The sequence below is a fragment of the Pseudopodoces humilis genome, chromosome 7 (assembly GCF_049639895.1).
Source record: "Pseudopodoces humilis isolate 2021_Gansu_Grassland_sample_001 chromosome 7, ASM4963989v1, whole genome shotgun sequence".
In the NCBI taxonomy this organism is placed as follows: domain Eukaryota; kingdom Metazoa; phylum Chordata; class Aves; order Passeriformes; family Paridae; genus Pseudopodoces; species Pseudopodoces humilis.
Genome location: NC_142206.1, coordinates 54,448,368 through 54,473,157, shown reverse-complemented (window position 1 = coordinate 54,473,157; position 24,790 = coordinate 54,448,368). Strand labels below are relative to the sequence as shown.

General features: G+C 42.8%; 1 protein-coding gene across 3 annotated transcripts; it reads right to left on the bottom strand.

Annotated features, from left to right (window-relative positions):
- Positions 1-711: 711 nt before the first annotated feature.
- Positions 712-20,677, bottom strand: C7H14orf180 (chromosome 7 C14orf180 homolog). Of its 3 annotated transcripts, XM_088058449.1 has the most exons (6): positions 20,601-20,677; positions 18,688-18,813; positions 10,649-10,756; positions 6,862-6,988; positions 5,104-5,130; positions 712-2,380 (listed from the first exon to the last, which is right to left on the bottom strand). In XM_088058449.1, exons 3-6 carry the CDS (start codon positions 10,664-10,666, stop codon positions 2,178-2,180), a joined length of 375 nt encoding a protein of 124 aa, XP_087914575.1. In that variant the 5' UTR covers positions 10,667-10,756; positions 18,688-18,813; positions 20,601-20,677; the 3' UTR covers positions 712-2,177. The 3 variants fall into 3 exon arrangements, with proteins under 3 accessions (XP_087914575.1, XP_005520141.2, XP_087914574.1); XM_005520084.3 differs by lacking the exons at positions 10,649-10,756; positions 18,688-18,813; positions 20,601-20,677 and adding an exon at positions 9,287-9,501; XM_088058448.1 differs by lacking the exons at positions 10,649-10,756; positions 18,688-18,813; positions 20,601-20,677 and adding an exon at positions 9,287-9,501 and having other exon boundaries at positions 712-2,377.
- Positions 20,678-24,790: the final 4,113 nt, after the last annotated feature.

Genomic DNA, 24,790 nt, shown 5'->3' with positions numbered 1-24,790 from the left:
ATTTTTTCTCCTATTCCCAGTCATGTTAATGACCTACATTATTCACTCCCACATGCAATGGCTTTCTTAGCTTCAGCTCCTTCACCTACAAGATGCCACTGCTCTGCCAGGTTTTAACTTTTATTTATTTCAAACCTTCTGGCTTTGAGGCAAATTTAATTTGTCTTTCTGCTGCCTGCCAAGTATCTGACTGACCACTGTAAACAATCCTGACCTGGGAGACCTTGTAAAGCCATGGTGAGACCTCATCAGTGGTCTCAAGATAACTCAAGTGCTGCCTTTTCCCATGCCCAAAACAGTCCCAAACAGAGCCAACACAAAAGCCAAAAATAGCTGTTCCTCTGCTAAATATCCCTGACAGTCCAGATGTGATAGCAGTTCTCACACTAATAAATTGGGCCCAAGAAAAGGAACGTGGACATTTTCCATTTAAAGCAGGCTCAGTGGAAAGGTGGTCCTCTATCCATCTCCTGGGGAGCTGTGCAGGAAGGTGAGCACATATATGGTCTTCACACCAGCTCTACATTTTCCCTCACAGTCCTAAGAGGAGTCAGCCCAGAGCTAAAAAGAAACACCACTGATTTGCCAAAGAGTTCAACCTTGACATTAAAAACTCCACTAACATTAAAAAATGCTAACAGAAGTCGAAATGACCCCCTTGCTCCATGTACCAATCTAAACGTTTTCCCCAGAGATTCACCAGCACACATGTTTAAAACCTTTCTTCTTTATTACCTAAACAACAGGGCTGAGACAGTGGAGAGGGGAGGCAAGCAGTGGTGGGACTTACCCTCTGAGCTGGGGTACCTGAGTGATCTGCACACAGCCCCTGTGCCAAACACTGCTCCTGCAGCACTCTCTGCTTCCCAGACCAGAGCAACCTCTGCTCCCCAGGCAGCTCCTGCCCCATGCCACCCCTGTGGCTTTGACAGCCTAAGAGGGGCATGAGAGTCACCACTGAAGGCACTTTCTGTCTTGGGCTGCAATTTTTCTGACTTGTTCTCAATCAAGCTGCTGACCCCTCTTCTCCTAAGAAAAGGTTATCTCAGGTGTTTGTTTATCGTCTCCTGGTTAAAGTTCTTGGGCTCCATGGGAGAAGGGCAGATGCATGGCCCTCTTTTGAAAAAATAACTAAAAATAAAGGACCATATTTTCTTTTTGATTGTTGCAGTGGCAAGGGGAATATAAGCCAAGGTCTTGCAGACATCTCTTCATCTTTGGAGTGCTTTTTCCCCCCTATTTTTTCCCTTTTACTTCAGCTCTTAGAGGTTCTGATGTCAATCTTACCATCAAAAATAACCAAAGCACACATCAGGTGCTACCTTAGCAGAATCTAAGGTCTAAAAATCTGGTTGTGTCGGTTCTTTGGAGCTCATGAACTTGCAGTCATTTGTTCTCCTCTCAGATACCCAAGAGCACCATTTCACATGATCTCCATTGAAAGGATTTCTTTCAGAAAAATTCATAGTATGGGGGGACAATGGAGTGATAAAGGAACTATGCATCCAACACCTTCATAAGCAATCCACATTGCCGTGATATAGGGCCTTGAACACGAAGGCATAACCTCTGTCTGAATACAAGCACTGTCATAAATCTTGCATGTCAGCCTGTGGGGTTTATGGACAGAATCAAACCCAGAGGATTAAACTACTGATTTGATGATTAACCTGGGTTCCAGTGCTGCTATTTGTTACGTTAGGCAAATAAACTATTTTCTGTTTAAATGAGTTTCCGTGTTCTTTTTCACAGCTGGGAGTCAAGTGAAGCATTAAGAGCCAGCTTTTTCTCATGGAGGAAAAACAAAGCATGAAGGGAAACAAGAAAGCTGTTAGCTGGGATTTTACTAATAATCATTTCAGGTATATAAATATAGCAGCTTGCCAAGCCTTTGACCACCAGAGCAGTGTCTGTGCAACAGCTCAGCTTTATTTTAACTTTTGCAAAATAATTCTTAGGAGACTTGAGGAGGCATTAGTTTGAATGTTCATTGATGTGAAAGAAAACCCCAAACAACAAAGAAGGAAAAAGGACAACAAGTGTTTGCCAGATGGTGCACAGCAGGGGTGATTTTCTTGCTCTTTGGGGTAGATGCTCATGTGTTCCTTGCATGTGGCTGCAGTAGGCTGGGAGCTTTGCACTGATGTTTCTTAGCAGTGTCAGGCTGAAGGACACTGCTACTGCCTCATAAACCAAGTCCAGCACCTCTGAGCAACGTGTCTTATATGAAGGAAGAATATGACAAGTCGGGATTGAAATTCCTCCAGGACTTTGGCATCCTGCTTCATGCTGGTGTAGTAGAGGCTCACAGCAAGAATCAGCACTGCACAAAACGAGAGCCACAGGAGCACAGGCAATCCAGATGATGTCCTGTCATCTGCTGAACGGTGATGAGGAGAAAAAAGAAAGCAGCACTATTTTAGTGCCATCTTAAACGCTTCCCAAATTTGATCTCCTGCTGATGCCTTTGTCCCAGTTTTCTGGCAACAGCAGGGTACAGAGGGCTCTGGTGGTGAGCACTTCTGTCGGCATCAGTTAAGTGGTAGTGAGTCACACCTCCTGATGGAGGGTGGTGAGTATGAGAGATATCATCTAATGGAGCATTTAAAGAGTTTAATTATATACAATAAGAACAGGATTAGCATAGCTAATGCATGATCTCAACTTCCTCTCCAGCAATTATTTTTTATACCTTTACCCTAAATGTTGAGTACTAGGAGAATATGAAGCTACTTGGTCTAATTATTTAATGTTCATAAATGCTCCATAAAAGAGAGAAGCTATAGATTTCTGTCCTTTTCCCTGGTAAGTCAGCTTGTTTGGGACTCCTGCTAATTGTGCAAAGAACCCAAACATGGCTCCATTAACCAAGAGGCATGTCCAGAAAGCTCTGGTGGTGTGAAGCACTCTCCAAGTGCTATGTCTGCTAATTACACCAGGACATCCTCTGCACTTGCTCTTCAGCAGGAGGGTACTGAAAAGATTTTTCTTGCTTTCAAAATATTTTTCAAATATGTTTAAAGTGCCTCGGGTTGGGCACAGCACACATGTGGAAATCAGAGGGCTGCATTCAGCTTGCTGGCAGCTGCATCCCAGTCCTTGCCTGCATATCCATCCCTGGGCCTTGGGGATGCAGTTTGATTCAGATCTGGCTGCTCTGTCTGCCTGCATGGCCATTGCACAGTCGGCACTATTTCATAAAGCACTTAGAGTATTAAACATGCAGTATAAAGCCAAATTCATGCCTGAATAAAACCCATAGTGTGCAGCTATTTACCTGCCATATGCACATAATCAATAAGGAGATAAAAATGTGGAGTGTATTATTATGGGTAAAGGGCCAACATTAGCTGTAACGTATTTAAATTAGCTTCCACTCCGAGCCCTGGAATACACACCAGTCAATTAAACTGTCATACAGATGTACAGAGAGGAAGGTAAAAGTCATAAAACCAAGCCAGAAACACATAATAATGTATCAAAAAGTGTATGGGGAAAAGGTAAAATGTTAATAGGCAGTCATTTTATAGCTAACCAGAAACCAAATCAATGTCCCATAATAGATCTGAGTGAGTTATTTGCAGCAAGTAATTTATTCATTTGAATTTAGCCTTTCTTTCTGTTTGCAAATTATCCATGTGCAGACTTCAGATTTTATAAATTTGTTTATTTGGCATTATTCTATGAAGGGTTGATATGAAGGTGTTTAGCCAGGGAATTGCTCACTACTTTCTGGTTTTGCAGAGATTTATGGGTTGGGAGTTGGTGTTTCCCTTGTGAGATTTCCCACACCACAGGCTACAGCTCTTGACTGGGTGCCCACCTGCCTTTTCCAACGTGGGGCTCGGCTGATGAGCACATGTGGGAGCAAGGAAACCTTCCTGTGGAAGCTGAACAACTTTTCACATCAACATTTTCATATGAAGTGCTTGTAACCCGTTCAGGTTTAAAACGTTGCTTTCCATGTGAAATTTCTGGGTGATCTCAAATGTAAAAGTGGGCTTTCCCTATGTCCTCTCAGTTATGAAATATGTTCTATCCATGAACAGAAAATAATAATAATAATACAGAAGAATAATTCCACCTGCAAAATTGGGATGAACTATGCTCACAACAGCTTCAGTCCATCACTACATTTAGGTGCTGAAAATCAAATTTGCTTTTCTAGATTACAATTAGAAATTTAAAGCTTAAATTTGTTAGTTAAATTGCTTGTTGGAAGAGCACACACCTGTGCCCAGTCTCATGGCAACTCATCTGAGAAAAGCACTGGACCTGGATACAGGAGATTTTGTTTCAGTTCCTGCCCTGGATACACATTTCCACTGCACCCTGAAGAATATTTGCTTTGCTTTTCCACTGGGCCCTTTTCTGCCTGTAGTACCCTGTTTCTAGCCCAATAACAGCTCTAGATGATGCTTCCACTGTCATGAGCATACAGCCCCTCTTCCTGGACAATAGCAATAGCTGAAGGATTTGGGGATGTCTGCTTGAGGCTTTTTGGCCTCCCAAAACTATAGGTCTGTGTGTGCATATATACATGTATATGGGTACCTCTCTGCCCTTTGCTGCACTGCCTACAGCAGGGGCTCTAGAAATGATCACCATCAGAATATCCAGATACACTCATTAGCTTGGGGGTCTGTGAGGCTGCCAGGCCTCAAACGAAAAACAGAAAAAAACCAATTATTTTTATTATTTCTACCCTGCTGTCAGCATATAAATGAATTGTCTCTTCCCCTCATGTGGAACTCAGCAGGGAGAACTATTGTTTAGCTTGGGGTGCTTTCCTTGCATATCTTAGTGAGAAACCTGTACCTATTCTAATGCCATAAAATATATTAATTATATTTAAATTAAAAATAGCTTCAGGGATTTAATTTTTGTTTCCACTATCTGTCTTACTAGATGTCTTGTTTAAAATTGCACCAGAACACATCATTGTGCTGCTTACTCTGAGAAGAAAAAGCAACAACCACTGACAACACAAAATGCTGTGTAAATGGAGGGTATATTTGCACAGTGCATCCCACCAGCTAAAAAAGCGAACTCAGGTTAATGCTATGGATGGCTCACATTTATAATGTGAAAAATTCAACTTACCCACTACGTAGTCACAGCAGGAAATGACTAGAAAACAGAATGAAAATGTTCTTACTCTCCTGGAAAGGTCTCTTGGCAGTGGGTACACAAGAAAAGCCAGAATCAAGCAGTGTCTCTGAGATTACATCACGTGAGAGATGCTGGGCAACCTCTTACAGCACTTTGGCTCTGGGTGAGGACCTGCCCAATCCATGCAAACATGCAGATGCAGGAGCACTTCGGAAAGGGAGGGAAAATTATTGTGTGTGAGAATTCAGAGGCAGGATTGCTGCTGTTGCAGGGAGGTCAGGAAAAAACCCTCCCTATTCCACATAATTCCTAGAAAGGAAAGGATTCAGACCAGCAGGCTGAAAGAATGCAAGTTAAGAAAGCACTGTCAGGCTAACTTTCATCAACAACATCCTGGAAATGCGTCTGCTTGGCAGCCAAGGCCCAGACACAATCCAGGATGAAAAGTCCATAGAATGGAAAAATTTCAGTGGTGCCAGAAACCTTCATTTTACCATCCTTAATGTGAATAATATTGTGTGGACAAACAGCAAATAATCTAAATCACAGACTGCAACACAGAATGCTAATTATGGGTTGGAACATTTCTCATTAGTCCATGAAAAAGAGTCAGAGTCTTCTCCATGCTTGCAGCTCCCTACATGAGTTCCAGCATGGCTTTGCTGAAGTGAGAGCCAGTGGGAGCTCAGCCTGGTCCCCTGGGATGGGCTGGACAGACTGCAGGATTCCCAGTGCTCATGTGGGCATGGACTGTGGCAGAGAGCTGAGGGAGTTATTAATTCCCATTGGAATCCTGCTCATGAGCAGTCAGATGAGTTTTGAGGAATTTAAGGTTGACTCACCTAGTCTTTCCAGGAGTTCTGTTTTGGTGGGAAAGCCCAGGCCATGTCAATAAGCTTATTAAGAAACAGTTTCCCCTTCATGCATCAGGAGGCATCCCAAACAATGTATTGCCAAACAAATAAGAGTTCTGTTTTTAGACACACCAGCAGATGCCAAGCCTTATTTTCAGAAGCTGTAGCAGTCCAAACAGGTGGCTGACATTGAAATTTTACCATTCTGCCACCTGTGTTTTGATCAACTGACATATCAAACCCATATAATTTTAGTTCTCTACCAATAAATAAAATTTTCTTGGTTGGATGAGTTTGGGAAAGTAAGAAGGTAACACCAATTATTATTTGGTGTGGCATACAGCACATGCAGAAGTGCAAACTGGATCCTTGTGCCAGACCTCTGCTGAAGGTCACTCCCAGTTGACCTACCTGCAATGTTTTGGTTCATGAATGAGGAGACCAGAGGTTTTGTTGGCTACGCCAGTCCTTGGGTGCCTTTGTTGGCAGAAGTTATTACACCCTGGCTGCTAGGCTCAGACCTCTGCTATTGTATTCTGTGGCATCCCAGTTACCCAAAATGACAAAATTATGTTTAAATTTGGTCTAAGTGGAAACATTGTTCTGGGGTAGCCCTGGGGCCCAGCCAAGCCCATGGTCTCCAGTGATACCTGTGGGGGCTGACCCTGGGGCTGTGACAGCAGCTGGGGGTGAGGCAGGAGCCTGTCTCCTCCCAGGGCAGGCAGGCAAAGGGACCAGATGCAGTTCTGCAGAGCACAGAGCAAAAATCATCATCCTCTGCTCCATGCTGAGCTGAAAATCACAAATTATCAGAGGGGGAAGCTGATGTGGACAGACAGAGTGGATGTTAAAAGCCAGAAAGGTCATGCCAAAATTCCTGATAACTTGAGCATACCATGTTCAATGACTTCCTCTGGCTCACGAAATCGAACCCTTCTCTCTGCTCTCCGCTTTTCCCCCACAGCTTGGTCCACAGGTGGCCTTTTCCTCAGAATGGAAGGAGGATAGCTACTGTCATCTGTCTAAAGAGTTCATCAAAACACAAAACACATGGCCATTCAAACAGGGTTAATGTATCTGGGTGAAGTTTTGACCTTTGGTGGCCCTGTTACTGTGTCCCTCGAAGGACATGGAATGTAACACATCTGCTTGGACATAGTCAACTGCAATATTTACAGCAAGACAAAGGGATATTCCTACATTGCCATAGACCTGCAGTGCTCTAAAGCTGTATTCTCAGGGAAAAGAATAGTTAAAGGGATGGACAGCAAAATTTTCAGAAAGGGTTTCCCTAAATTGTAACAAATATTTGCTGATGGTGGCTGCTCAACAGCCTAGGGCTGTTCTTAGAAGAACATAAATGTGATATGAAATATATGAACCATATCATTTGGAGCACCTTTGAAATGTTCTGAGCTAAGCAGTTTCATTCAGAATGCAGTGTTACCATTTCAACAACTGGGACTAGGCAGCTGACTTGGATTTGGACACTTCTGGTGGGTTCAAGAAGGTAATTTACTTGCACTTCAATGTAACAATTATGCTGTTGCTCTGAATTTTGCTTAGAAATCACATTTAGTCTTTAACAACAGAATCATAATGCTGTGAATTCTTTGAGATTACAAGAAACAGAGCTTCAATAATTCGCTGTTCTGCATGGGAATGATCCCACAGTCAACTGCGCAAAGTGAATCCAAAGAACCTTGGTTCAGACACCCACTGCCCTCTGGCAGTAGAGAGCAGGTGGCAATTTTTCCACTTTTCAAAGATCAAAGTGAGGGGTAGACATTCTTAGTAATTTATTTTTAAGACTGAAATATTCTTCTCTAGCCCTTTCCATCTCTCCACTCTGTTCCTCTGCTAGATAAAGGTTTTATTTCTCCTGGTCACTGTCCCTGCTCCCTGTTTCCACCCTTGTTTGTTCCCCCACTCAGTGATTGCCTGCTCCTTACTTCAATTTTTCTCCTTGCTTTGATCTTTCTATTCCTCAATTAACTACTTCTGTGCTTTTTTATTAAAAAAAAATAATTTTATTGTTATTTTTAAATGCCATTGCCTTGACTTTTCTCATTGGATGTTTTCCCCACACTCACCATTTCACCCCCTGGACTGCAGAATCAGGTTTAGGTCCTGCTGTCTGCAATCTGGGGGTGTCAGACCCCAGAGTAAAGGGGATAAACAGGTTTTACACATCACATTTTGGATAACCTCAAAAAACATATTACATAGCCAGCAGGAACAGCTGTGGGGTGAGGAACGTCTTTAGCTTTGATTCCTTCTCCTGAGAGATTCATAAAACCAATCTCAACACTGATAAGGATGCTTTCTCTGATCCTGGGGTCATATCACCTCTGTCTCACGACTGTGGACAGTGTGTGTTGGAGCTCTGTGTTTTTCATTCAGCAGCTAAGAAGCTGGAAGCTCCGTCCAGGTTATGGGAAACATGGATTTGACTTCTTTCCAAATCCAAAGAAGTAAAAATACATCTTATAGACACGTCCTCATCATCTGAGTTATGGTGCACACACGGGAGCAGGGAATCTCAATCTCTGCCACTGAAGCTGTCTTGTTTAGCCTTGAATAATTAAATATTCATTGGCCTAAAGAAAGAAAGAATGACTTTACAGCCTGGTGTTTTGGGTGCTCCCTTGGGGGTGGCAGAGGTCTGCTCCTACCCTTGCTCCAATGAATATTTAATAGGGAATACTTAAATATTCATTGGAGCGGTCACTGGGAACAGGGTCTCTCATCTACCAGGTGAGTACCCCAATCACTCTGCAACAGCCACACACATGCACTTACTTACATAATGAATATTTGATTATTCTGTGTAAAATGAAACAGGTTTAGGGAGACACAGCCCAGCTCAGGCTAGGGGTGGTTATAGCTTTAGCTATGAGGGCTTCTCCTGTGGCACAATCAAGGAAACTGAACCTTGTATTTGAAGAGATTTATAACTCCAAGTGCAGCTGTTGTCCAGATGAGCTTTTCCAAACACTTAGCAGCAACATCACATCAAAAGAGAAAATCATTGAACAACTAGCTGGTTGGATAGTACCTAGCCAAGGAAGATTTTCAAAAGGAAGTAATTTTACAATATTTACTAGACTTTAATAACTTGTGGAAATCAAAGCTACACAGTGTCAGAACAAACAATGCACTGTCCCCTCAGACAGAAATCTGGCGTCAACTTACTGCAACAAGAGCTGGAAACCTACAAAGTGATAGCTGGGAAATTGTATGACCCTTAAAAAACCCATTTGTAACAAGCTCCAGGCACTGGACACAGGGACTCCATCTCCCCTCAGAAGATTACTTACCTGTGGCTCTTTGCCACTAGGATCAGAAAGTGAGGCTGGACATATTTGGGACATGTACCCTGGATGCCAACATGAAGCCTCCTGCATGAAGCTTTGGATGGAAAGCCTCTTGCCCAGGAAAATGAGAAGGACCAGGGAGTAGCGTCCGGAGACCCCTCTGCGGCACCGCGCAGACGGGAGCGGCAGCGGAGGACGAGGGAGGGGAAAGAAGAGTTTGCGCCCTTCGTACCAGGGCTGGAGTGGGAAGGATGACGCCAAGAGAGATGTACTCAGGAGCCAAAAATAGCACATAGTGATAATACTGACTGTGCAGCTGGAAGCAGGGCTTTTCTGGCACCGGGAGAGGGCCTGAATGGAGCAAGTCACAGATAAACACCTACGTGTTTGTTTTGTGTGAATGTGAAGCTGAGGGTGCCTTTTCCAAAAACAGTTGCTGCATTTCTGAGATTTTCTTCCTGGAATCCATTCCCAATCACTAATATCTTTCAAGGGGGATTGCTTTTAATCCTTCTTCCATTCAAAATATGTGGGTAAAGCCATCAGGAAATTATATAAATATAGTGGGATGACAGATATCTCCCTCCAGAACAGTTATGGCCTCACTTTATATGTTTTACAAATTAAATCCATTATTATAGTAATAAAATGGGATTTAAACATTTGACATTTCTACTCATATTATAATAAGATTATTGATAGAAAGAGAGGTGATTTACTGCTCAAGAGGTTTTAACAGCCCCTTGTCAAATGCTGAAGACTGGGCATCATCAAATATAAAATTTTTAGTTAAAAATATCTGCCATGATTGCTGAAACATACTGGTTTACTATCCCTGAAAGCACAAGCTTGTGCTTTTTATTTTTTTTTTATTTTATTTATATTTTTTCTTTTCTTGGAACTATTTATTTTCAGTGTCATGTGTGATGTACATGGTTTGATTTCTTAGCAGGTGGTTGGATGGATATTTCCATGTCATGGTCAGGGCTGGCCCTTGTTCTGCAGTGCAGAGAGGGTTGCAAGATGCTCATACAGGCACTGGGAACCAGAGAGCACAGCTGCTCTGTGGGCTTCACCACTTATTCACTTCCTCTCAGGGATATGGGGAATGGGTGAGTAGATGGAAAGGGTTGGGATCCAGAGAAAGCTGGGCCAGAGCAGCAGAGAAGGTTTCTGTGGCTGATGTGTCAGAAGACCCCTCAGGACTTGCTGCCCTCCTGCAGCTCAGCCTCTGCATGGGTCTACTGACCTCAAGCCTGCCCTTAGTGATATCAATATCCACGTGGAGAGGAACAGATTTCGCTGGTCTAGGGCTCTCCACTGAATGCACCATATTTAAAAGCCTCCCAGAGAGGATTATCTTACCTTCTCTTTCCTGTGCATTGGGGTAAAGGAGGGCTTTTCCTCATGCTGGAACCAGCTCACAGCCGCAGGCCTTGTGAAATGCTCCCAAAATCTCCTCTCTGGTGGGTTCTGCAAGTGTTCCACAGAAGTTATTTCAGGATATCTAGGATGTTTTTTTGCTGGGGAAAAGACAGACTTTAAAATTTCATTTATAGCAGACCCTAGAGAGAAAGGTGACAAAACCTGTCAAACCATGGTCCCTGGCTTCCCTGGCTCCTCCTTCCACCTGTTGTGATAATCACTTCTAATTCATGTAAGAAGGAATTTACCTGCCTGTTTTGACCAGCAAAACTGATGAAGGTGGGATTAGGGAAGTCAAACTCTAGTCCTTATCTAGCTTTGACTTTGTCCATGGGAATTATCTCACTTATTTTCAGTAGTGTTGCCCAGCAAGGCACATAAGAAGGTCTTGTGCAGCCCCTTATTCCTGCAGTGTGGGGCTTGTCAGCTTTCAGACCTGAATGAGAAACCTCATTCATGTCTTTTTCACTGAACCCAGCTTTGTTCAAAGGAAGGCTTCACAGTTTTCTAAGTATTTGGTTAAAGATATTTTGGTAATTTATCAAAAAAAAACCCAACAAAACATCACACAAAACCACCAATATAGAAGTCGGTGGGATTTATTTTATTCAAGAAATGGACATATGGAGACAACATTTATAATTTTTGATGCTAGAAATGATTTCTTTTCAGTTCTAGATTCCCTGTAAATGTAAACATTTTTTTTCTTCATTTGATTGAAAAATAATTGGGCAGCTTATGAATGTTTTCATGAAAGATTGCTATCTAAATACCAGGAATGATAATTTCATAGTGACATTCTCACTTTTATCTCAAGATGTGCTAATTATATTGATAGTAATGGTTGTAAATGCTTGAATAATTAGTAGTTACCTGGGCACTCAAGTTTCAGGGGATAAAGCTGTCAGCAGTTCAAATCTCAAGACAGGGACAGTTCCATTTGTGCTAAGTGCTTTTGATTGTAGTTTAACAACCTAAAATTTGACATATGTTGGGAATAAAACACAACCCAATGCCTGAAGTAAAAAGTCCAGGAAAATAACTTATCTAGCCTCTGAAATCACTGCTAATAAATAATAGTTACTATGGTGGAATGATTTCTGCATTAGAAGCTGTAAGAATTTCCTTTAATATTGTCCTTCCTTTTAAAGTAATTTTTCATCTAAGCTTTGATCTCATTTCATGCAATGTATGTCAGAAACAAAGCTGGACAAATAATTCATAAATGAATTATTTAGCTTGTGACTGTCACCTCTGTTTCTTTCAGCTAATTGTTCACAAATAGATAGTGACTTTTGTGAATGTATTCATTATTCAGATTTATTCAGTGGATAATTGCTGGGAGTAATTCTTTGTCTGTAGATTGCTTGGAATCATTTTGCTGTGAACATTTAATAGTAAAGGTCTATCCAGGCTTTCAATAAAAGACAAACTAAAATTATCTATAACCCCTGATGTAGCCCTTAAACACGAATAATATACTGCAATCTTAAAGAGCAACACCAACATTTTTATTAAGGAATCCACTACTTCCCATAGTACATAGGAGGGAAAGCAAAAACATTTCAACTCTCTGTGTAGCACTGACATTGAATGGTGCACATTGTATATGCAAACATGTTTTAGCAAGAAAAGGGTTGCTTAAGTGTTTGCTCAGCAGAAAAACAAAACATGCCTAAACAAAACATGATTGACTTCCCAGAGAAAAAATATGAACAGTCCACACAAAGGAATTAACTGCGCAGCCAGCATTTCTTCTGCAATACCCCAGTGGAAGATGTCTAGGGCATAAACATAACATGATAAAACAATTTTACACTCAGAGGATAGCTGTGTAACCATATGAACTCTTTTTCCATTTCCTTCTGTGGGAATAAATATTTTAGACAAGCAAAGTATTTTGTAAATGATGCCTTTGTGGGGATTCATCTGGCCTGGTTCAATTATTCTGAAACCTAGCAATTTTCTCATATCATTGAATCTGCTTTTATTGCAAATAGGGTCATAGAAATAGTCACTCATTGCAATAATGGACTTCGTTTATCTTAACTATTAACACTTCCAGTAGGTTTACACACACACGCACACGTATATATTCAATATTTATGGATATGCACAGTGCATATATATTAATAATGAAGTAACTTTATCTCCAACAATCTGAAAACAAAATCACGTAATACCATACAGTGTGGGGTGCAGTGGTAACTGGAAGCAGCATATCAGGATAACAGAACAGAAAAGGAATAAATAAATTAGAGGGGAGTCTTCCATATCTGCCTCAACTTCCAGAGTGTCAGTTGAGCCTTTGCTCAGTATTCCACCTTTCGTGGTTCTGTGTACTCTGGATTAATAATTTAGAGATGCGCCTTTTGGAAGCAGGGTAAGTTTTGTGTTTGCCAAGAGTGATTTTCCACTAGTCAGAGAGTACACCAAGAAATGAAACAGCAAATTGCCCCACAGGGTATAATTAGCTGCTGCTGCCTTCTTTTTTCTGCCTCTGGAGAAATGGATTTACTGCTGGAAGTTATGGGACACCCATGAGATGTCATACAGCACAGTTTCTTCTCCTCAACCTTCCAGTAAAGAAAGCACCGTGTAAATCCCGGCCTCAAGACAAAAATAAGCTCTTTGGACTGCCTGTTTCCATTCCACATCCAGAAGGATTATGATTAATCTGTTGTCTGATGGTCAATCCAAAATGGGGCATTTTTGTGGAGTTGGTGAAAAAAGAAAGATCAGCAACAAAGAATAGTGGAAGCAGAGCACTGAATGGGAAGATGGTAACACTTGGTGTGTGTAGCCAGCCAGGATGAAAGCAATCAGTTTTCCCTCCTGTATATCTGTTAATTCCTGTGATGCCCAGAGAGCTGTGAATCCAGGTGTGTTTTTCCCCAAGGAAGTGCAGTTATGGTCAGTGCCAAGTGCAGCATCAACAGTCCCTCTGTCGCTCCATGAGAGACCCACAGGATTACCCTCCCAGAGGGACCTCTTTGCCCTTTAGTTATTACTGTCCTGTGCTGGGAGTTTGCACTGATCACACAGATCTGTCAGTACCCCTTTGATGCAGGCAAGGCAGACCTGGGCCATTCACCCAGGATTGCTAACCTTTGAGAAAATCGGATTAGGGGTGGTGTTACTGCACCTGGCCATCTGATCCACCACAACAGAGCTCACCTCCGAAGGCAGAGCCAATGCCCTATTTGCAGATGTAGAATCTCAGAATTGTTTTGGTTAGAAAAGACCTCTAAGGTCAGTGAGTCCAACCTGGTCACTTGTCTCACTGACCTTCAAGGTCAGTGAGTTAACCCAGCACTGCCCAGGCCACCACTAAACCATGTCCCCAGCTGCCACATCTAAATGTCTCCTCCAGGGATGGTGACTCAGATGCTTCCCTGGGCAGACTGCTCCAGTGCTTGACAACCCTTTTGGTGAAGAAATGTTTCCTTAATTTTAAATTTAATTTTAAATTTAATTTTAAAATTAGATTTCCAATCTAAACCTCCCCTGGTGCAATCTGAGGTAATTTCCTCTTGCTCTATTTCTTGTTAATTGGAAGAAGAGGCCAACACCCCCCATCTACAACCTTTTTTCAGGTAGTTGTAGGGAGTGATATGGTGTCCCCTGAGCCTAATTGTCTCCTGTTGAAACTGGAGCTGCTTCCTCAGCTGCTTCTCATAAGCCTTGTGCTCCAGACCCTTCCTCAGCTCCTTTGCCCTTCTCTGGACACTCCAGCACCTCAATGTCTTTCTCGTAGTGAGGGGCCTAAAACTGAAAACAGGATTCAAGGTGCAGCTTTACCAGAGCTGAGTACAGGGGGACCATGTAGCAGGTCCTTCAAAACGATGATCATGTTCCTGGAGCTGTGGCACCAGTTTAAAATCCACATTGTGCACAGGTTTTTCCTGATTTTGAACTGGGCTCTTTTCTAATGCAAAGATAGAAGCACTGAGCAGAAGTGTTGTAGGGTTTTGCACTATGGTGAGAACATCCCTGATGCAGGGAAGAGCAATCTCTGCTCTGTTTGGACTGACTGGAAGTGATTTAACTCTGTTGAGGAATTTGGCCTCAATTTATCCCTGGCATGAGTCCATTGACTTATAAAAGGCATGGATCTGTCTCCATGTCTTAAAATTGCCTCTCTTATTCATGTGTCTTTCTGGGTAGATGTTACAAAAAACCACAGAGGGCTTGTGATGATATATAGTAAACATAGAGAGAATTTCTGGCTGCTGAAATGAACTTTCTAAATAATTACAGAATTATTCCACATCCATTTCATAATTAGAATCCTGAGATTGCAGCCAAGTTATTATTTGTGATTCAACATGCATTTTTATTTTAGAAATGTTCCATAGCCATTAGGTTTATTCCACCTGAGATTTTCTAATTTGTTCTGATCATCCTGCCACTGGGACCTAAAATGTAAAACATGTATTGATTGAATAAGAGTTACCAAGGAACCAAATGCTAATATCTGCCTTTGGCTCACTCTTTCCAAATCAATCATCCTGTTGATGTGGGATGTGGGAGATGGACAGGGCTGGAGAGAGTGAGGTCATTCTGAGTCAGATTTTGTTAAACACTTGTTGTATTTTAGGAAGAAAAACTAGTGGAACTGTAACTTCTGCCCAAAGCATTTGGGCTGCTGTTGATGGCAGGACTGCTATCAGCCATGAGATGAATGAGGAGAAATGCCAGCAGGAGGACATCTGAGCTGGCATAAGAGAAAAGGCATGCAAAGAAAACCCCTTAGAAAAAGGGAAATAGGAATTATCTTCAGGAGTTCTATTTTACCAGTAATCACTCTGCACTTGATGTTGTGTTCATTGGAGCTTTCTGCCCATTTTCCTAGGTGAGCTTTGACCTGAGGGGAAATCCAGCTAGGATGACTGCTGGACACAGCCTCAAAAGGGGATTAGTGGTCTTGTTTTAATCCCAGGTATCAAAAGACTCCAATTGACTTCTGAAAGCCACTGTCTCTCCCCTTAAAAGGATTTTAGAAACCTGGCAGCCATTAATGCCAAACTGGCCCTGAGAGGGGCAGCAAGCAGGGCTGACAGCAGTAGGAAGGGAAGGAACCATGGGAATCAAAAAGCACCAAGACACAGGCAGCTAAATAACGTGATTTGCAGCACTGATGTAAATGCACTTGAGCTCCATTCGCAGTGTCACCTTGGAAGAGGATTAGATTAGATTAATGACATGAAAGATGAACAGAAAATAGAGAAAAGAGCAGATTGAAGTGTAACAAAAGTGTAAAAAATGAGTAAAAAACAAGCATGAATTGGAAAGCATTTGGATGATGATATTGGATGATAAAGATTATAAAAAGAAAGTGGCAAATCCTTCATTGGCAGCTGCTTTACATTAATGTTAAGTCTAATAATGATGATATTTGTTTTTCTAATTAGTATGTAAGTCTCTCTCCTCCACCTCTCCAAGCCCTGGAGACCGGTGATTTCAGAGAAAAACAAATAGGTTTAACAAAAAGTAATTGGTACAATTTCCAAAACTGGCTGAGTGCTTCTGGAGCTTATATTCAATTTCATCTCAGTTTAAGCTGAGGCAAAGAAAATAAGCAAGGGAAAATTCAGGCAGAACATCAAAGTACACTTGTTGGCATCAGGGTATACAGATAAGTCAGGTTGAAAGCCAGTTATGTTTTGCAGAAGCAAGCTGAATATTTAAGTTGTGCTTTCATCCCAAAGCAGAACATCCTTTGGCATTCCTTCAAGATTACAATGGGATAGCTGAGAGCAGGATGTGCTTTGAGAGTAGAGTGGGAAAACAGGGTCCAGGTTTGACCCCTGGCAGGTTTGAATCAGAACCTTCAAGTGCAATGTCCCTAAGACACAGCTTCTTTATTAGCTGCCTTCTAGCAGCTCAGCTGTCTCTCCCATATTCTCTCCCCCATTCTTATCAGAAATTTGGTCCAGGACCAGGAAACCTCTCAGCTTAAATTAATATGTTGGTCGAATCATCTCTGCCTCAACAAATGCATTTTTTTTCTGATGTAGAGTGTTTTCATCGGTATATTTTTCATCATCTCAAATGTATGAGCCTTTCAATCAGTCTCCTCAATGAAACAATAGAAATTACTTCAACTTTTCTTTTAAAGCCAGAGAAATGCAAAAGCAAGGAATGAAGCTTCATGGGACAGCTGTGGAAATGCTAGTACCTGAAGGGAGAAGCATGGAAGCTGAGCTCCTGGTCTGTGATGGCATTCTGACTACATGGCAGTTCCCTGACAAAGACAAAACTTTTGTGTACACAGAGCTAGTGCAGTGTCTTGCATTCTCTCCTTCAGGCATTATATCCACTCCAGCAAGTGTTTCTGGGAGAAGTTTTGAGACTGGAGTGATCTTGTACTTCCTACCTATAGTTAGCATTTATCCCTTATTTTCGGAAATCTGGGAAAACATTAGATACTTTCTGGAGGATACTGGGCCAAAAGGCTCTTTGCAGCTCTAAAGTGAAGATGATGGAAAAGTGACACCACCACTTCTCCTGCCCAGAAGTTCTCTCCTGCCTTTGTGACACCTCTGTAGATCTGAAACACCTTTTCCTGGCACTCCTGCTTTTGGCAAGGTTTGTTACTTGCTGTGTGGATAATGCCAGAACTAGGAAATAGTGTCAGCTTCTTCAATATTTGACAGCCCAAATCAAAAGGTTGTTAGCAAGGGGTGCTCCAGGAACCACCACTCTGTCATGTCTTTCAGGAGGATCCAGTGTGAGCCAGCATCAGTGTCAGAGATTTAGACCAAGAGATGCCAGGTTAATCAAAGCTGGTAGGTTTACTCTTTCCTGTGCTCTCCATTGTCATTTCAGAAAGGACATCTTCAGCTCCTTTGCCTTTACCAAATCCAAATCAAATAACTGCAAGGCAGCAAAATTACACTCCTTTTTTTTTGTGTGTGTGTTTTTTCTTTGTTTTTGTTTTTCTGTTTTTTGTTTTTCTTTGTCCAGGGAATATGAAACAAATAAAAAAATACAGAGGAGGAAAAGAGAATTTGGAGAATTTAGAGCAGGTGGCATTGGTAACTGTCACCTTTGTTTGTCAGTTCAAACTTTCCACCAGCATTTTCTGGTGGAAATAGGCTGGCACTGGAGAGGAGAAGTTGGTGTTCCATGTACCAAACACCTCTCAGAACTCCAAGCCATCTATTATCTCTTTTACAAAACCAAGGCTGAAGATGTCTTGGAGATGAATTCTCCTAAATGTTGGCACTACCCCAGCTCATGAAGCAGTAGTTCTGGCCTTTCTGTCTGAAATCTTTATTTTATTTGCTCCCCAAAAAAGTAAAGTAGCTGCTCCAGGACGAAAATCTAAACTTTGTAAATTCAGATACTTGTCAAAACCTTTTATTGCAAAACAAACTCATCTGAATCATGATCCATTCATTCTAGGTACTTTATCTGAGAAAATAGTTTAATTCCCAGGATTGCGTATGTCATTAGGAAGGGAACATGAAGCTTTCCCGATTCACACCATATTAAGCAGATCAGACCTCCTTTTTGGAGGCAAAATGGGTTGTTTGGGATTTGAAATGTTGTTAATCTCTTTTTCAACATTCATGAGAAAATGGGCTCTAGGGGAACCGATTACCATATTGCTTTTATACTGTTTCAATTCTAAAAAGTCTGGTGAGTTATTTTATTGCAGCTCCTAATAAGGGTAACTATCGTTCATAAATAATGTTATCAATTTCATCAGCCTTGTTTAAGACCAGAGCTGTGCAAGAGCTGCAGACACTGGCAAAGAGACTGTTCCTGCCCTGCAGTCTCTATGAAATGGAGGAGCAACGCCACTTTACACCAGCACAAAGATCTGGCCCACAGTTTTCAGATAGAACACAAGGGAAAAGAAGCCAAGAAGCTGCAGTGTTTTGACAGGAACAGGTTAAGCAGTTTAACTACAGAGGCTCTCTCCACACTGGCCTGTGCAGCCAAGAAAACATAACCTTTTTTAGACGTACCTGTTGGTCACGATGAAAAACGTGGGCAGCATCTCACACTGACATGTCTGGCTTGGGAGGCCTGCTCAGAAAAATCCCTCATCAGGGCAGCAGTTGTCTTCTTCCCCCGGGCAAATTCCTTTAAAGCTGTCAAAGATGCTGTAATCAGACTAGGTCATCAAAACCAGTCCTCCTGAGGACTGGAAATAAGATCCAGAGATGAGCATTCAGCTACATGGGCAAGGTCTAAAACACTAAAGTTTCCATTGAAATTAAATGAAGAGAGTGTAATTGCTGTGAAAGAAAAGTGAAGCAATCATTGGGAGAGCCCGAAAGCTTTCAAAGCACCTCCTGAAATGATGCTTGCTGGAAAGCAGGGATCCCTGTACTGAATAACAGAATCTGATAACAGAGCACAGCTTTCACAGGGAAACCAACTTCGATAACTGCTGGAGTTTTTGGCTCTGTGGCTCCTGGAGAGGCAAATTTTAATTGAGATTTCACCCCACAGCTGAGTAGTTTTATTACCAGGTTAAATAGAAAAGGTTAATAAAGTAATAAAAATGGATTCTTTGCATTCTTGATTTCAAAACATGGAGCTGTGGTCAATATACTTAATAAATTGTAAATAAAGTGAAACAAAGCACAAATAGCCATGGTGACCATGGAGAGGGGTTTGCTATGAGCTTGTCCCTCCCTTGCACTTTTGCTTGCATTAGCAGTAATTCAGTTTCCATAAAAAAGGCAAGGTAAAGCAAATGAACTGAGTTCCTCTCTGTCCTATGTTTACTGCTGTTACTGCAGTTTGATCTGGGATAAATTTGGCTTGGGTTTGACTAAACCCTATCTTGGATAAAATAAAAGGGTATCAGTGTATTTGATTTTAGCTGTATTTACCATAAACTGTTTACAGTGTCTCTGATTCTAAGTGATCAATCCCTGCCTGAGGAATAATATCAGAGTAAACAGATCAAAACTTGTCCCTAATGTTTCTCCAGTGCTCTGGCATTACACCAGATACCGGCTGCCAACTCTTTCCTACTTTTTAAATGAAAAAAAAAAATAAAAATCACCACCATACATGATGTGAATGTTTGCATAACTACAGAAAAAAATGGGAAATAACCCCTCTCCTAAGCAGGAATAGCTGGGGGAAGTCACTGGCTGAGCTACTCATGGGGGAGCAGGCAGTGCCTTGGCTGATGTGGTGGGCACGGGAGAGGGGATGGGGAGCTGCTGAAGCTGAAGTAATTAACAGGAGGAATCCCAGGAGAAGGGGAGAAAGAAAATGGAGGTAATATGCTCCACTGAGCTTGTGAAAAAAGGTAGCTGGAGGAAAGGTTGCTGAAGCACCAGAGAGGAGGAGGAGGTGTGTCATGGAGGTATGAGGATCTCTGAAATGGGGAGACCCTGGAGCAGTGAGGCACGGGGAAAGCTGGCGCAGACAAGCAGCGGGCAGCAATACAAGGATTGTGAGGGATATTGAGGAATCAATTTTCCACTTCTGACTGCTGTATTGGTCAAAGTGTCCAAGAATATGTTACACAACTGCCCCTGAACTGATTTTTCCATCTGTCTGAATGGGAAACAAAGGCACCAGCTTGCAAAGTGACTCGCCTTCTCATAAATGCAAGAGCACAGCTGAGTGCTGGGGTCAACTTACTGCTCATCCCACCTGCTAAAATTCCCCTGCTTCCAGGGGCAGGTGACTGCTCTGAGACACTTCAAGCAAAGGCTTCTGCAGGCTGTGCAGCTCACAACTATCCAGGGAAAGCACCCTAAGAATAATCAGATCATAAAACCCGTGGGAAATGCTGCTGTAAATCCTGTAACACCGAACAGCAGCCCTGTGAGAGTTTTGCAGTGAGGCAGAGCAGAGTGTGGAGCAGGCAGCAAAGAGGAGTAGTGCAATATATATAAAGCCATGTACTTGCCTGAGCACCCTCCAAAGGCTCTGTGAGTGAGTGAGCAGCAGGGCTTCCTCAGCTGTTTATCCTGCTGAAGGATATTTAAGCACCCAGTCAACTGGCTGGAGCTCAGCTGGAAACACACAGTGCCAAAAGCACAGGAGATGGAGCCAGTGCAATAAACACAAGGCTGCCTTGACTTCTTTTTTCTGTCTAATTATATATATATATATATATATGTTCAGTGTTTCTGGACTGAATTATAACCTTAAATTTGCTTTTCCTTCCTCAAGGGCTTTGTCTCCTAAGTTAAGGGACCAAGAACAAAACAACAAGTGCTTTTACTCTGCAATTCCCTTGTCACATTATTCCCATATCGAACCTGGCAGCTTCCAGCCTTCCCAACACTATAATTAGAGCATCTCCAGCCTTTGAAGTAGCACTGACCCTCACCACAGTGCTGACCTGCCTGCTTTGCAGCTCTCATCTGTCACGCACAACAGCTCCTTGCCCAAACAAAGCAAGTGTGTGGAGGGGACAGGGATTTTGCATTTCAGATTTTGCATTTCGGCTGTGCCTGAGTCTGCACATCACCCCAGCTCCTGCACACCCTGCCCTGTGCTGGGGGAAGCTGACTGTGCCCCAGTTTGCCACTGGAATGGGGCAGCTGGAGGAAGGGTGACACTTAAATTTGACATCTCTTCAGCCAGGCTGCTTCTTGAATTAGTACACGAAATTCAGCTCTTCTGTCAACATTTCATTCTTGTTTGATATATAGGAACATGCAAGCAGTCTGTGGCTGGCTGTACATACTGCTGATTTAGGGAGAGCTCAGACCCAGGATAAATTAACACAGCCTGATTTTCCTCAGTCTGTTCTGTTTGTTGGGCTTCCAGCTCCAGACTCCCTTCACTGAGAGCTGGGAAGGCCCCATCACCTCCCAGGCTCCCTGCAAGGTCTGGGATAATAGGAGAGAACAGAGGGTTTCCCCATCAAGCAAGGATTGCCATCTTGTGCGTGGATGGGCTAAATTTGCCCTCAATCTGCTTTCTACAGGGGGCATTCAAAGTGCTCTCAGTGTTTTGCTGAGTTTCATTTAGAGGCATTTATCCTCCTTAGCAAATGGAATAATCAGCCAGGAGAGGTGCAGGCAGTCACAGGGAGCACCACGCTCATCCCATTCCAAGAGCTGTGAAACAGATGAGCTGATAACCCCTTCTCTGGGCTAGGGGGCAGCTAATAGCTTTCTGCAGGGAGCCACGATGCCTACCTTAGGGCAGATAGCTGAGCTTTATGTAGCTGAGCACACATGGTCTGGGCTCCACTCTGAGTGGGGATGGGTTCATGCAGGAGCCAGTGTCGGTGGTTTCACTGCTGGGTGCTCATCGTGTTCAGCTGCCTTGGGAGCTGCAGGCTCTGAGGGTTCAAGTGCTCTGTCTGCAGTGGCCAGGGCTTCTGTATATTTCCCAAAATTCTTATCACAAATGAGCTCTCATGCCTTAAGCACAGCACCCCCTTCCTTTCTCTCCTGCCTCTTCCCACGCTCACCAGCATAAAGTGGAAAAGATCCAAAAAGAAAGTTCGGCTCCCCTTCGTGTCAGCCAATTAGCAAATCCTTGCTCATCTGGATGGAGCAAAACCATGAGCACTTGCACCCTGTGTAGGGTTTCCCCCACCCCAGGGAATACTTTCCCTCAGTAACTGCAAAGTCAGGATTCAGCTGCTCAGATATCTGCTGCCATGCAGGTGTCCCACAGCTCAGAACATCACCCCACTACAGTCAAGGGAGACAAACAAGTGCATTTAGGGCCAATTCATCCACACTAATCTTAAACCCTAAAATTAAATAAGCTGTGGGTGAATCCTATCCTGTAGGTGCCTTTTCCTCTCTCCATAGCAGGGAGGACTGATGCAGATGTCTCCAACCAGACAGGTGGATCACACCTACCCTACACTAAGGCAGAGAAAATTGCTTTTCCTGAAGGCCAGAATGAAATTTTAATACATATTGCTGGGAGGCAGGGGAGGGGGAGATCTCTCTGGGGTGACCTTGCACTGAATGTGAGTTCTCTTTGGTGAGTTTTCTGACCTGCAAGGGGAAAGGCAAGGAAAGGTTCCCAAAAGGAAAACTGAGCCTGTACTGAAGCCTCAGTGCAGAACTCCCCAGGTAAGCTGCATGTGCCCTTCACCTCTTTCTCTTTCAATCTCTCTGTTACTGTGTTTCAGAGAGTTAATTTTAATTGTAAACCAAGGCTTTCCCCCCCATTCTGAAGTCTCTCTTTGTTTATCAGAACATAACTTACATTTTCTTTTACTTTTATGGGAGCATTTCCATGTATGTCAGCAGTGCACAGAACTGACATCTGAGTGGGTGAAGTGGAATTTTGATTTATTGGAGGAGAGTGCATTATCAGTGAATTCAAGAGACTAAATCTGCCATGGAGAGGACTTCTTTTGTTTCCATCATCAAGTCAGACATTATATCCTGTCAAACATCCCAGGGGGCACTTTTTCTCCAGACACCAGAGGTAATAACTCAGCACAGAAATGTGTGCTGTACACTGAACCCTTCATCTTACCAAGAATTCAACTCTTGTTCAAATGCAGGACACAAGTGAAAGAGAATAAAAATAGGAATTAATCCTTAGCCTTACCAGCCCTGTGATAGCTCTGCTTTTTTTCAGTGCAGACTGTGAAGTTCTAATCTGAACTTCTCCTGGTAGGAGCCATGGCTGAGGGTGGTGTTGTGTGATGAAATTTTTAGGTTTGGATGATGCAGTCACAGCATGGCAAATGTCAGCTGGAAATGTTCTATAACTATGATGGCTTTGTCACCTTCCAGGCCTCCGAGTAGCTACAATGCTGGTTATTAAAAGATGGATGGGTTCTCCATCTGGCTTTTATCCCCTTGCCTGGTTGCTATGCCATGGAGAGGTGGCCTCTTGCTCTCAGGCCCCAGACATTGCTCCTGGTCCATGGGCTGAGCACAGAGGGAGGCCAAGGCCAGATCCCCTGTGCCAGTCTCTGCCTCACTGACACCACTGCTGACCAGCACTGACAGTGTGTGGGTCCCTCCTTCCTAGTGTTCAATCTGCTTAAATATGCCCAGCTCTGCTGGCAGCTGTGGAGAGCCACCAGGTCACCTCTGCAACTCATCTGTTCCTTCACCAGAATGTTCATTTGCTGAAAGTATAATTTTATTTATTTTTTAAAGAAGCCAATGGGACCTGTGCTGCAGGAGAATACCTCAGATAACAGCGTTTTGCAGCATGCAGTAAACAGTGGAGTTTTAACCCTCCTGCTTCTTCTAATGCCTCTGTGGAGCCCTTCTGCTCTTGACAGAGGTCTGGGGACCAACAGCAAAATTTAGTGACAGAATTTTGGGCCTATTTTAGGCTTCACAGGTCACTGAATCATGGGGAGGCTTGGGATGGAAGAGATCTTAAACTCCATCTAATTTCTACCTCCACACCATGGATAGTGGTCCCTTCCACCAACATTCCAAATTGTTCAAAGCCCCATCCAACCTGGCTTTACACACTTCCAGGGCTTGGGCATTCACAGCTTCTCTGGGCAACCTGTTCCACTGCCACACCACCCTCTGAGTGAAGAACTCCTTCCTAAAATCTAATCTAAGCAGTGTCCCACGGTTGGCTCAGTGAATGAAGCTCACAGCAGCAGGGAAGGTTTGGTGCAACTTGACAGAAGAAATATACGGTTTAGTGAGTTCCACAAAGCAGAGGGAGACTCATTGAACAGCCAGCTATTTATGAATAAATATATCTGTTCAGAGGGGGAATCACATAAAACAATGGGCTGGCAGTGGCTGGCAATTTAAAATGCAGCAGGCAGACTGTTGCTCGCATTAGTAACCTACAAGACACATAGCTTAAATAGCACAATCAGCACCAACCAGCTCCTTGGGAATAACTGAACCATTTGTGCTTCTGTGCTTCTACTTATTCTTAGACAAACTTGCTCTTAAGTCTCTATTGCATCTGTTTTCTTTGTTTACATAAACTTGCTAACTTTATGTGACTATGGTTTCCTTTAAACCATATGCTATTATTTTACAGAAAGCCACATATAGTCAACCCTCAGTATTACTTATTTTGGGTTCCTGGTAGAGTAATAGTATTTAACAGTCCAGTACTATGCAATTTGTTTATTTTTGTCATTTCCTTTCATCTCTGATGTGCACCAGATTCTTCTCACCT

Coding starts and splice junctions, on each gene's coding strand:
- C7H14orf180 (XM_005520084.3), bottom strand. CDS start 9,373: ATGCAGGAGGCTTCATGTTGGCATCCAGGGTACATGTCCCAAATATGT. Junction 6,989..9,286: donor CTAGTGGCAAAGAGCCACAG/GTAAGTAATCTT, acceptor TGAACTCTTTAG/ACAGATGACAGTAGCTATCC. Junction 2,381..5,103: donor CTGCTGTGACTACGTAGTGG/GTAAGTTGAATT, acceptor ATCACCGTTCAG/CAGATGACAGGACATCATCT.